General features: G+C 39.6%; 1 protein-coding gene across 1 annotated transcript in view; it reads left to right on the top strand.

The window, feature by feature from the left end:
* MET (MET proto-oncogene, receptor tyrosine kinase) overlaps positions 1-13,472 on the top strand; it is a 426,751-nt gene that overhangs the window by 333,195 nt on the left and 80,084 nt on the right. The window contains exon 12 of the mRNA XM_086919386.1: positions 9,515-9,661. Coding sequence (XP_086775512.1) covers positions 9,515-9,661 — 147 coding nt within the window. The remainder of the gene's footprint in view (positions 1-9,514; positions 9,662-13,472) is intronic.

Below are 13,472 nucleotides of genomic sequence, written 5' to 3' on the forward strand. Positions count from 1 at the left end.
TTTACATAGCCATCTGTGGTGGTCAAGCTTACTCTTCTCTCAGGACCACATTTTAAATACTCCTCCTTAGTCTTCACAGCCAGTCTAACCTTCTCTGCTTCTGCAAATCCATAAAAACATGACTATTCTTGAGATAATCTTGGACCTACTGTTGTCTCAGCCTGTCGCTCTTACACCTCTATGAAGTATTAGCGCCTGGACACTTTTTAAGGTAATCAATGAGCTCTATAAATATACTATTCATTCATTCATTACCATTCGTTTTCGAAACGTGCAATCATGATTCCATTTATGACCAACTCTTCTGCTTTACTCACACATCCAAATGCATGCCATCATGTACAACTTCTCTGTGCACACCATTGCCTTATAATGTGGCGTGGTAAATTTCAGGGTCATTGATACACATCTTAATTCATAAAATTGTATTCAATTTGTACCCCTTGCCTTTCACTACTGCACATTTTACTAAGAAGCCTCTCTAGCCCCAATGTAAAAAATTCAGCATGTTGGTGCGCAAATCATTGGCATTGCAGTCACCCTTCCGGCTCTCACGTTTTCAGTCCATCACCCACATCTGTGTTTATGTTAATCTTATTCCATGGACCAAAAGCTGCTGTTTGTAGCTTTTGCTCCCTATTCACAAACTCTTATGCGTATACCTGCCCCTTCAATCATGCTGCTTCATTCCCCTGTGGACTAGCCCCCTAATTGGCAGCCTCTGGATCATCTTTAAAGCACTTCTCCAACTGCTCCATTTTAAATTCTTCAGAAACTTGCCTCCTTTAGTAAAATCAGCCCCACACCTGCAACACTGCAAACTCCACTGGTTGCATCTCTATTAAAGATAATAATGCAGAAAAGAAAGGAACTCAAAAACATCTTTGCCTCTTTCTGGTTGGCACGTGATCTTAAAATTATTAATGTGGTATTTAACCCCTTCGACGCTGATGACGAGCTCAGCTCGTCATGAAGTACACCTCTCATATGCTCATGACGAGCTGAGCTCGTCATGAACCGCGGGATTTTTAAAAGTTCAGCGCACAGCGGGAAATTGCGCCGCACGGATGAGGTTAAGATCAAAGTAGAGAAATGTGCGCTTTACAGCTCTACTTATATTTAAACAATAAAAAATGTGGGTGAGTTATACACGTCATGTCTCTGGGCGTACTGTTTGTATATATATTCTTTTGACATGCTTTTTACTATGATCCATAGGGTTATGTCCCGTTACTTGTCTGTTTTGAACTGTGTCCTGATGAAGGTCTCGAGGATCTGCTGACCTTAAAAGACCGAAACATCCATGATCTTCTCTCTCTAACACAATTTGGCTTATTGCTACATCAATTAGTCCAGCTGCTTATTGGGAATGTGTATGAATAATTACACTGGAATCCTGTTTCTTTGAACAGTCTTGGTTAGGAGGGTTCATCGCTTTCTTGTGATCCTTAAAGAATTATTGGATAAATTGTGTCATTGGATCATGTCGACTGCGACAATCTTTTTATATTGATGCTTTCATACATACATTGTTTGTTCTTGACACTGTAAGCACTGTATATATTGTAATTATGAATACATGACAATATATTGTGTTTATATTATCAGTACTCCGGTTGTTTAAATCTTTATGAGAAATATTATTTAAATACAAAGAAAATCACAACACAATTTTTGATATTAGATACATTATTGGGATCATGGACCAATACGACTCAGAAACGTGACTAAAATAATCCCTCCAGGAATGTTTCTGCTTGTATACTTATTTCCCAGTTCCCTGGGGGAATATTGGGTTGTCCTAGCGACTCATCAACCTCATCTATCACCAACTTTCAATCTATAATGAACTTCATTAGTGACTGGATGAATGCCAATCAACTCAAATTAAATCCATATAAAACAGAGTTGATTCTTACTGGTGGCATGGCTAACCCGTGGAACTCCAGCTTCTGGCCTCTATCTTTAGGGAGCCCCCCATCCCCGCTCTCGTCAGTAAAAAGCCTCGGAATCATGATCAGCAATGATCTTACCATGAACGTCCAGGTTAGTTCGGTGGTCTCAGCATGCTTTTTCCACCTGCGCAGAATCCGGAAAATCAGCAGATTCCTCTCCATCAAAGCCTTGACCCAAGTGGTTCTCACCCTGGTCATCTTGCGTATCGATTACGCCAACTCCCTGTACGTGGGTATACCTGCGTACCAAGCACATCGCCTGCAACGGGTTCAGAATCAGGCAGTAGTCTCATTTTTGGACAGCCTAAGCACTCCCACGTGAAACCACTGCTGAAAAGCCTTCATTGGCTCCCTATTCCCCAACGCTGCCTGTTCAAGCTGGGCTGTACCATCCACAAAGCCTTGTCAGGTCGTGGCTCTGCTTTTATCGCTGTAAACACTCAGCGGTATAGTCCCTCTCGGGATCTACGCTCTTCCAAAAAGAACTTGCTGGTTTCCCACTCTTTTAAACTGAAGAAACACGGTGGGCTTAGATACACAACCGTGGCCCCCCAATTCTGGAATACCCTCACTCCCTACTTGCGCACAGCGGATTCCTATGCTCAATTTAGGAAATTACTTAAAACTTGGCTCTTCTCCCACGCTTACAATTGACACCCACTTACTGTCTGGCACGGCGACCGTTCCTGCTTATAGCGCCAAGAAACCGTCTGGTGAACGTGCGCTTAAGAAATAAATTTTAACATAACATAATATGTAAATATACTACTAATATTTACAGCACTTTATGACAGTAGAGACTGGTGATGCATCTGGACTCATCTGTCATTCCCCAATGTCTAATAAGACATCTGGTTGGACAGAGAGTGCTGTCTCTTTAGATGCTCTCTGTGGAGGGGCAGGAGCTATACCAAGCTAAGGAGATGGACATCATGGGGGTCCGGGAGAGTAGTCATTCATCATTGAATTCAGTCTTCTTGGGGTTGGCTTTTCACTACTGTTAACATGCTGGTGCCTGTGAGAAGGCTGCTACCGCAGTGTGTGTTTGCCTTTCGCAGGGAATGCTTCCTCTACAGCTCTTCCGATAATGACAGCTTGAGCTGTCAACCAGGTATGCAGTGCATAGCTTCTCCCTAGGAAACTCTAGACAGCAAGTTACACTACCACTTGCGGGTAGCGCATAGAAGTAGACGTTTGGGTGCTGGGCTTTTACATGACATTTTAATCATGTTAGAAAAGGTCATTTTCATATTGTTATTTACAATGTGCCTTCTTGCTGTTTTTATGATATCCTGTGTGGTTATTTCAGATGTACTAAGAAACAGGTTTGCTCTGTTATAATAAATACTTTTTAGTTTTACAAGTCTATTCTTCTTAGTGCAGGATGTGTGATTTTGTGAAGAACAGAATAGATTTACTGTTAACAAGTTGCCCTTGATCCCTTCATAGAAATTGTTAGTAACCCAAAAGCAGTGACTTCACTTCCGCCATGTATTGGGTGGGGTTTAGTTGGACTACAATAAGCTGTCTTTCACATTCAGCGCTGGTGCATTGAACTCATTTCACAGGTGTCACCCATAGGTAAGAAAGCAAACCTTGTAGAACTACTCTAGAGTCGTATTTTACACAACACAGACTTACAAAAACGGAGCTTATTCTGATGAAAATTTCCTTCTTTCCCATTCATTGTCCCTGAGATGACATGGAGTGACAGCACGAAATAAAAAAATCATTTTACAATGGCGATTTCATATGCAATGCAATGGATTGAAAATATTCTACTACCTCTTACTGATCAACCATAAATGAGAGAAAATTGGGTAAAATGTGATCACCCTTTTGATTTTTCCCTCAGAGTAAGTAATTTGTGTGTATGCCAAGTACAGTAGGTCGTTCCTTTATTAGTCTGCTCTCCAAAATTGTTCCTTCATTTCTGGGACATTTCGGTTTCCTTTGATAGGAGATTTACGGTTAAAGAAGGCAGATTTTACAATGATTTAGTTGTGAGGAAGGGTAGGGGAAACATGTTACATACTTTTTCTTCTATTATACCAATCAAACTGGTGTCAAATATATGAATAACAATTGTCAATTCTACATATAACTAGAGAGAAACATACTAAACAAAATGGCTGAAGCACGTGGCATGATGGTTCAGTGAATTAATCACTAACTGCAGACGTGATGTGACCCACAGGTAACACTCCTGTATCCTGACTAGGTAAATTCAGAACTACTATCCTTTAAATGTGAATTGAATACCATTACGTTTGCTAATAGTTACACCTGCATTGTTATTTAACAATAGTATAGCATTCAACTTCCATTAGCATGACATTGTAACTCTCTAAGCTGTGTAGAGCATTACAGGTTTACTTATATGTCTGCTAGAAGAGTGTATGGTTGCCATAAGCCCTATGTGGTTATGACACATGCCCAGGTCAAGTTGCAGCAAAATACCTTCCACAGGTTTGCAAGCCAATGTGTATAGTATATGTGACAAGGGCTAAAGCACCCTAATGCAGCATTCGTGTTAGCATGCCTAGTTGCTGGGATCATCCCATGATGGGTGTTTTACCCCTTCATTATATCAGAAGACTGAACAGTGTGGTCTTAATAGTTACAGTGAGATCAGACTCATTCAGTATTCTGAAGCTTGAAGTGCCATGTTTTATTGTGGTTGGAGGTTGGAGGATTCTTTTTTTTATGGGAATGACGTTTCCAATGTGTTGGCTTGGACTGAACAGAAGCCACCTCAAGGCTGGACTTTGCTGAAGTGGGTTATCTAAATTTGTAAGTGTATCACATGGTACATCTATGGAGTCGGTTCTTGAGTTTGTTTGAGGAACCTCAGCTACCCTGTTGTACTCAGTGTTTTACTCTAATGCCCACATGCATCAACGTCAATTGCATTCGCAACCAGTGCGAATCGCAATTTTCAGCCATTTGCAAATGCAATGGACTAATTTGGAATGCATCATGCATTTCGCAATTTTAGGAATCGCAACCATGTTGCGATTTCTAAAATTGTGATTGCATTTAAGAAATCGCAATTTCAGATTTCTCAAATGCAATGCATGATTATTTGTAAATTGCAAATTCGCACTTTGGAAGGGGTAAATTAGCATGAAGTTGAACTTCATGCTAATTTACCGAAAACTTTCAAATATGCACAAATTGCATTTTTGAAACTTTTAATTTACACACACACATGCCCTTCGGGCATGTGTGTGTAAATTGCATTCAAAGTTAAATTTCAGGGGTGCAGGGAGGGGTTCTTTGGACCCCCCCCTGCACCTTTGAAATTGCATTCACATTTTGCGAATCGCAATTTTAAATTCGCAAAATGTGAATGCCTTCCCATTGATTCCTATGGGCCTTTTGGCCCATAGGAATCAATGGGAAGGGTTTTCATTAACCCCTTCGAAGGTAATGACGAGCTGGGCTCGTCATGGAGCTTACCTGCCCTGTGCGGATGACAAGGGTAACTCGTCATACACGATGGGCTTTCCAAATTCTCAGCGCAGAACGGGAAAACCCTTAGCAGCGAAGGTGTTAATTGCGATTCGCAAATTGTGAATCGCAATTAAGGAAAAATACCGAATTGCAAAAAATATTGTGATTTTTTAATGCATAGCATTTTGCAATTTCTTAATTGCGATTCCTTAATTTTCGCAATTAAGAAATCGCAAAATATAACAATGATGCATGTGGGCCATAGGGTCTTAAAGTAATACGGCAAGACACAGGACGCCTGTGCTTGGGTAGGTCAACTCAGCTAATATGATCCCAGGTTTCAAATGTGGGAGAAACTTGAATGCAGAGTTTCAGACTGTTGACAATTTATTTAAGATGAATATTTTTACATGAGCAATACCAAGAATCCGCTAAAAACTCAATCTAGTTCTTGCTCAATAGTTAGCATTCAAGGCAGGAGACCTGTTGGTCATTGTTTTATGCCACAAGGTTTTGCTCCACTAAGACTCACATTCAAGGATGGGTTGCTGATGGGCTTTTGTTTTAAGACACTCCCAAACAACAGGATATGAAAGAGTTTTATGGATTGATAGGACATTTATGTGTAATATTAATCTATTTTAGAACTGGTATTTATCCATATTTTGAAAATGTCAAGACTTCTTAAACGTGATGTTCTTGCAATTGTAATGATCTCATGCCTGTCAAAGAGCATCTTGAAAAAGAGGACAAGAAAAAATATGGTGACTCTATTTTGACCTCTAAAGGAAGCATTGATGAAACGACTAAAGTGCATGTAGTGCTTAATAACGGTCCATATGAACAGGAGTCGGCTATATTACATGTCCACATGCAGCCAAGATGGACTGTTTCCGGATTAATTACACTTTTTTCTAAGCAGCAAAAATATATGCACTGATATCCTGAGCTTCTACTGCTAGCACGGACACAAACAATGAATGGCATTGCTAACTAACTTGTAGTCGCTGTGTGTGTCTACTACATAGATTAGAGTGCTGTGGAATTGTCAATACTCAAGCAGCCTCACATAGAAACTCATTTTGGTATTCCAGTAGTTTATGAAGTTGCCTGCTTTTCCTGTGTTTACTCCCTGTTATTGTTTTTCCAGCAATTTGGCAATATTTCCATGTAAATGCTACCTGGTGCTGAAAATGGATGTGCCATTTTCGCATGAGTTAACTTTAAAACAGTTTATCTTGAGACTATAAATATAGATAGATGTTGGCGATCTTTTATTTTTGAAAGATCTAAAAAGTCCTGATTTTAACGTTAATTACTACATGCAGAAGTTTGCAAACTACATTTAGTAGTCTTAGTACTGGTTAGAATGGCAGAAAGTTTTCGATAGAAAAACTTTGCAACTTTGTACAGCGCTGTCTGAAATGTGAGCAACCTGCATCCCCGCAGACTTCTTACTGCAAAGGTCAGTTAATTAGATTCCCTTTAGTTCTTCAGTAGCAGCTATCCATTAACTCCATGTTTTGTCTTCATAATAAAGAAAAAGTAACCTTCTAGAGCCAACAGCATCAGTGAACGACAGAGGAGAAGAACAACTGGGGTTATCAAGGAGTATGAAGAGAAAAGTAGGCAATGCGGTTGTGCACAGCAGGAGTTGTTGCAACAATGCTGGGACTCAGTCTTTATAGCTCCTTGCTTTCATACCTGTAGGTCAGACGGTATACATCAGCCATACTCTGGTGATGCCCAAGCTGGCTTCAGCACAGTGTCACCTTTCATAACCTTCCTAATGTCCTGTCCTGCAGTAAGGGCAGTAGGAGAGGGAACTAGTCAATGTGTATTTGTGTGTACACACTTGTACTTATGTGTGTGTGTCTGACAATGAGAGGTTAGTGTGGGAATAGAAGAGCTAGGGAAAGAAGAGTTGTAGGAAAGTGAGGCAGAGAGCTAGGTTGAAGGGGATGCAGGTAAATGGCTGTGTCCTGGCTCAGAAAGAAATTACAATAGATGGAAACCTGTCACACAGCCTTTAATTGAATCTTGTCAAGTTATTGTCTGGTATATTAAGTCATTCATGTTTAGAGGATGAACTGTTCACTGCTGGTTAGCTCTAGAAGAAGGAGGTTCTATATAGATTGCTGGTTTACAAAAGAATACTGAAAGCAGTGGTTTTGTTAGGATTTTTTTTCTTTTTCTTCTAGCTGTTGTCTAAAATGGTTCCTCATCTCTCTGTTTTTGAGCACTGTATGTGAAGAGTTGTGTATGTTTCTCAGTGGGTTCAGAGTCAGAGGTCATTGCCCCCAAAACATAGTATAACAACTTTGTTCTCATTTTGTTGGCGAAAACTTTACCTGCACCATACACAGTGCTGAATTTTTACAGTTGGGTGAATGTGGTGGACACCTGGACTCATTTTCTAGGACCAGGGCTCATTGTTCATTATAAGACTTTGACCCAGAGCAAGAAAGAGAAAGTCAGAAAAAAAGAGATTTAAGGCAGAGTTTCATTTCACAGGCCTTTACTCTTTAAAAGGCATTTTTAATATGACAACATAAGCATTTCATTAATAAATCCTAACATTACACTCTATGTTAACAAACATTATTCTCATGTTAAAGCATTACATTTCTCAATAAGCAGCCTACATGTGCAACTTTAATATGGCACATTTAATCGCAATGCACATTTTACACACAAAGAAATTAATCCTAAATTACTTAAGGCATTATTCTCTCGGCTAAGCACTACATTAACCAATAAATGATATGAGCATAATTCTATATATTGCAACACTCTCGATTAGTCCTACAATTCTAAAACCAAACATTAGTTGGGTACTCTAAATATGCGGGTACTGACTACAGACGGTTATGGTGCACCCCTCCAATTTTCCAAACAACATGGCGCTCTATCAAATCTATTTCCGCCTTTAGTTTTTTTAAATCATGTTTTTTTTAGGGTTCGTAATTGCCCCGATGTGACTGTGACAATGTCTCAGTCAATGATACATTACACATTGTTATGATATGTTCGAAATATAATTTCCTACGATATAAGTGTTTGTGACAAATTTTAAAATCAATAAATTTTACTCAACTCAGCCTGGCTTTACTGTATTTACAGTTTTTAAATTCACCCACAGTCTGTTTCTTTCTTGTATGTTATCTTTCCGGGGTTCTAAAGCAAGTATGAATATGTGAATGTCAATTTTTGTTCTTTTTAACCGATTTGTCTTTTATATTTTTATTTCTAAAATTGAATCAAGATTATGATATGACATCGAAATCTAAAAATCTAGATAAAAAGTACTTTTAAGGATTCCCAGCAAGAAAAACTGGCAAAGTAGTATGCATCTCTGACCCGGATAAATGAATGAATTTACAGTCAATGTTTTTGAAAATCTGTCATTTCCAGTAAGATCCAGGTTTCCCAGGAGTCCGTGCAGACAAAATATTATTTTTGAAACGTGGGAGCCTGGAAAGTCAAGTAGAGGCTCGTTCCGGCAGATTTCCCACCTGTGCTTCTCTTGGTTGGTGGGGGAGTTGATCAGGTTTTCAGCAGATACACGGATCTGGCGATGCTACCAGGGCCAGATTGGTAGACATTAGGTGTGCCCTGGGGTAGCTTAATGTATTATAATGCACGCAAGGTGTTTTCTCGATAAAATAGCCCCGTTGAGGAAAATAGGATGCATGATGACGTGCGCTTAATTGAGAAATACTTAAAGTACCTATAAAAGATTTCATAGCACCTACTGTGTACACATGCTGAACTACAATATTACAAGCAATTGCCATGCCACTCTTTTTTAAAACTAATTTCATAAAGCTAATTCATGTTTAAAGTTGCATTATGTGTGTACATTTCATTTTTCATTCTTTACACGGAATCACACCTTGTACATCATGCAAAGGTGTGTGCTGCACCTGCCCTATTTAACTCTTTCTCATGTTTTTACAACTAACCTTTTGGTATTTACTTAGCATAAAGCAAAGGATTTTTCCTTTTAAGTTAAATGGGTTAAAAAGGTGTATGAGGTATTTTATGCACGGCAGTAAAATTTTTATAGATCTTTCTCAATTCAATCTTCTTGCTCTTTTTAGGGCTCCTATATCGATTCCGAAGCTATAAAAGGAGAAGTATTAAAAATTGGAAATAAAAGCTGCGAGAATATTCGCTCGAAAACAGGCTCCGTCCTCTGCACGGTGCCGAGCGAGCTACTGAAGTCCAACAGCGAGCTGAGTATAAAGGTACGGTGGCCGAGCTGCCCTCCGCAGTACAAGAGTGCACAGGCAATGTCATCTCACCTTTCCGCTTAGAAAACCCATCTAAAGTTTCAATGTCATATCTGGTTGTGTTTATGTTTTTTTTATGTTGCGGGCAGCTCAAAACACAGAAAGAGTAGCTTGACTCTCATGGGCGTAAGACGTGTGAAATCATTCAACCTTTCAAGGTCATCGCATCGTTCAACGGGTTGCAATAAATCCTCTGTAGGAGGGATTGCTTGCAGCAGAGCGTTCCCAGGGAGAACACACTGCGGAAAATAGCCAAAAACAGTCACGTTGCAGGGAGAAATGAAGGGAGTGGCCGAATTAAAATAGATCCAGTACATGGCAGGTCATTGCAGTTTCTGGAGCCTTGGTGCAGGCTTTGTGGATGACCTCGTGGCCACGCGCTTAAGGGATTGACTTTACGATTGTACTGACCTCACTTGCACAAGCCTCACAGTGAAGTTACAAGTATTCATGGTTTCAGTCGAGCAGTCAGTCACCTATGAGGAACATTGCAGCAGTTGATAGTCACCCCTCCATCACACTTCCGAACATTTCTCAAAGCTCCTGGCTCATAGTAGGAATAGGGGGAACGTGTCCTTTTTCTGATTTTTTTTTTTATGTGGAATTGCTTGCATTCTTTGACTTATCAATGTTGTCTGTGGAGGCAAGAAATAACATTATCTTTTAATTCCTGGCTATTTATTGCATCACTCTGGGATCTTCTGATTAATAAAAACACACACTTATGGAAAACCTAAATATATTTGAAAAGATGTACCAGTGCTCTATGTTATTACATCCAGTTGTCGTTACCTTAGCCTGAAAACATTAGCCGTATACTCTTTCTAGCACACTTCTTTCACTATGTTGCCTATTTTTCGTATTCTCTGTTTTATGAGTCATTGAATACCTACTTTCTTTTTTCTTTTGTGATGGGCTCTACCAGGAAAACTTCAACCTGGGTGATTCTGAAACATAATTTGATAGGCCTATTGTTCTCTTCAATGTTTCACTGCCATGCTTGAGGATACTCAACAGACCTGATCATCTTAACGCCAAACCTAGGATCAGTTACTAAGCACCTTTTGAGCACAGACCATAGGCCACAGGAGACAATGTTTGGAGTGTCTTCCTTGCCCTAACTACAAACATGTTATTCATTTCAATCCAAATGCTCTCCCACCTCCTTCCCCCCTATATCATGTCCTGGCCTCCGTCTCCATTAACCTCTTTGCTTCTGATCATAGAGCATACAATTCGGACATCCAAGTGAAGGGCAAGTGGTTAAAGGCACCTTCTCTGGCATCTTCCCTGCTTGCCTATCCAACGACCCGGAACGGGCCTCGGGCAGGCCCTCTATACTTTTCTTCAGCCACCTGTCCACTATTCTCCCATTTCTACCCTCTCACTTAACGAAATACCTTTTGGTACAGGTGCACCTCAGCATCTGCCGTAATAATGTAACACTCTTTGGGTTAACTCACTGAACCTTTATCTTAATGTCTCCCTCACCCTTTGCTGACATCATGTAACATTGTACTGGTGGCTCTACAGTCTCTCTAGTGGTTTGGTTCCTGTTACGTCTGAGGGGCCTACGCATAGTATTTATCAATGGTTTAACAGGCCTGGATTTCATCTATACAGTCTTACCGGTAATTTCTCAATTGCCTGCTACGAGAGGACCCAGGAAAACATGATGGAATTTGGAGCGCATCATCTTCTAATTTGGGTCTGAAGCTGTATACAAATGATGCAAAGCAATAAAGTAAAAGTACACATATCCTTATCATACACCATTCTTGTGAACAGCATGAAAGCAGATTACAATGTGAAAATGTTCAGCATGATCGAAGTGGGGTGTGTCCTTTGGAGACATTAGTTTTTAGTCTGACTTGTGAATGAACACGCTATCTAGCTTAAAAGATGTGATAAGTCTGAGGCACTTTAGATACCACTTAAGAGGATGACATAGTCTTTTAGGTTTAGTGGCGTCAGTAAGGCCAATGTAAACCCTTCTACTTTGGGAGGTACAGTCAATGACCAAGAAACATTCTAGGGAGCGTAAGGTACTGAAACAGGAATTATAACAGATGGATCCTTGTTGATGAGGGATTTGATATGATGCAGATTAGATAACTCTGAAGAATTGCCATACAGGTTATACATAAACGGTATTTAGAATGGTAAAAAATTGTATGCCATATTTTTCTTCTTACGAGATGATGGACACCATGATTCATTTTGCCTGTGTCTCAATTACAGTTAATTTATTTGTATAGATATTCTATGAGGACTGGTGTTTTAAATATTCCACAGATATTTGAGTGCTCCAATCTGGTTAAAAGGCATTTCAAATCAAAGACCTAATTGGGCAGCTTTGTGCTGATGTCTCCCCAATATCACCTCTGAATCACAGCCTGAATAGAAAAAAACACCTGCAAAACTGACATAATTTATTGCTCTTTTTAGGTAAATTGGGAAAAAAATTAAAAAGCTGTGCAACTGGTTAACAGTCAATTTGTGAAAAGAAAAAATGAAAACTGTCTATGTTCTAGCACCAAACGAAACCGAGATATCATGTTGGCCTATTTTGCAATTATCATCCAATTTCCATTGCATTTGTGTAAGATGAGTGAGTGTAAAGATGTTTAGATTAAGGCATGTGTGACTGAGGCAACTCTCTTCTGTGTGGTATGCCCTGGAAATGTCTTTGGAAAGTGTCCATTCTCGTTGGTTTCTATTATGTTGTGTTTTTTATTTTTCTTCAAAACAATTGACCACAAAGAGCTGCTTTAGCTCCTGAGGGACCTTCCTTTGCTTGGGATGGTGATTTTATGATTTCATGCCTCTTCCCTTCAAGGGTTTTTGTCACAAGTAAGCTTGTGGTTTAGTGTTGCTCGAAGGTGCAGTATTTTTGGCACGCCCCAGCAGTCAGAAAGAGACTAGACATACCCAACAGACTAGATATAGGAAGAATCAAGGATAGACGATCTGTTTCCTCTACTAAGAACCTAGCATTACTAATCCATGCTTTCAAATCCATGTGTGCAGATTGCATCCATAACATAGAGAAAGAGTTCCTGCTATTTCACTTGGAGACTAAGACTGCCATCAAATTTGGTTTCTCTACTGCTTGAATGCCAGATGTCACCCGCTCTTGATTTGACCAGAAAATGTGCAATCACATCCTATATCTATATTAATCTTGGTATAACCTTTTCAGTTTGGAAATAAAGTATGGCAAGCCATTAGTCTCTTTCCTCCAAAATGTCTGTCAACAAGCACTTCACATGTGTTATATCTAGCCCTACATACAAAACAGTAAATTAATGCACTTTTATTAAAATTGTATACTTTTGTGGAAAAAAAACAGATGCGTCAAGACACGTTAGGGAAGGTATGGGTGCAAGTAAGCATGCTAATGCAGATTTCTGCAAAAATAGACTTTACTATTTATGGTTGTTTGAAATGAGGGTCTCTAGTTGGCAGGTTGATACCTGGTCCATGTAGGGAGCCTTCTTCCTAGTCAGGATAAGAGATTACACTTCTAAAATAACCCCTGCTCACCACCTTGGTAGCTTGGCATGAGCAGTCAGGCTTATCTCAGAGGCATTGCGTAAAGCATTTGCACATAACCAACAGTAATACAGTGAAAACACCGCAAAAGGACACCACACCAGTTTTAGAAAAATAGCCAATATTTATCTGTGTAAAACAAGACCACAACGATAAAAATCCAACATACAGTTATTTAAAATAATCATAATGCAAATATAGAGTTTGAAAA

This window comes from Lissotriton vulgaris, chromosome 1_1 (assembly GCF_964263255.1).
Source record: "Lissotriton vulgaris chromosome 1_1, aLisVul1.2, whole genome shotgun sequence".
Taxonomy (NCBI): domain Eukaryota; kingdom Metazoa; phylum Chordata; class Amphibia; order Caudata; family Salamandridae; genus Lissotriton; species Lissotriton vulgaris.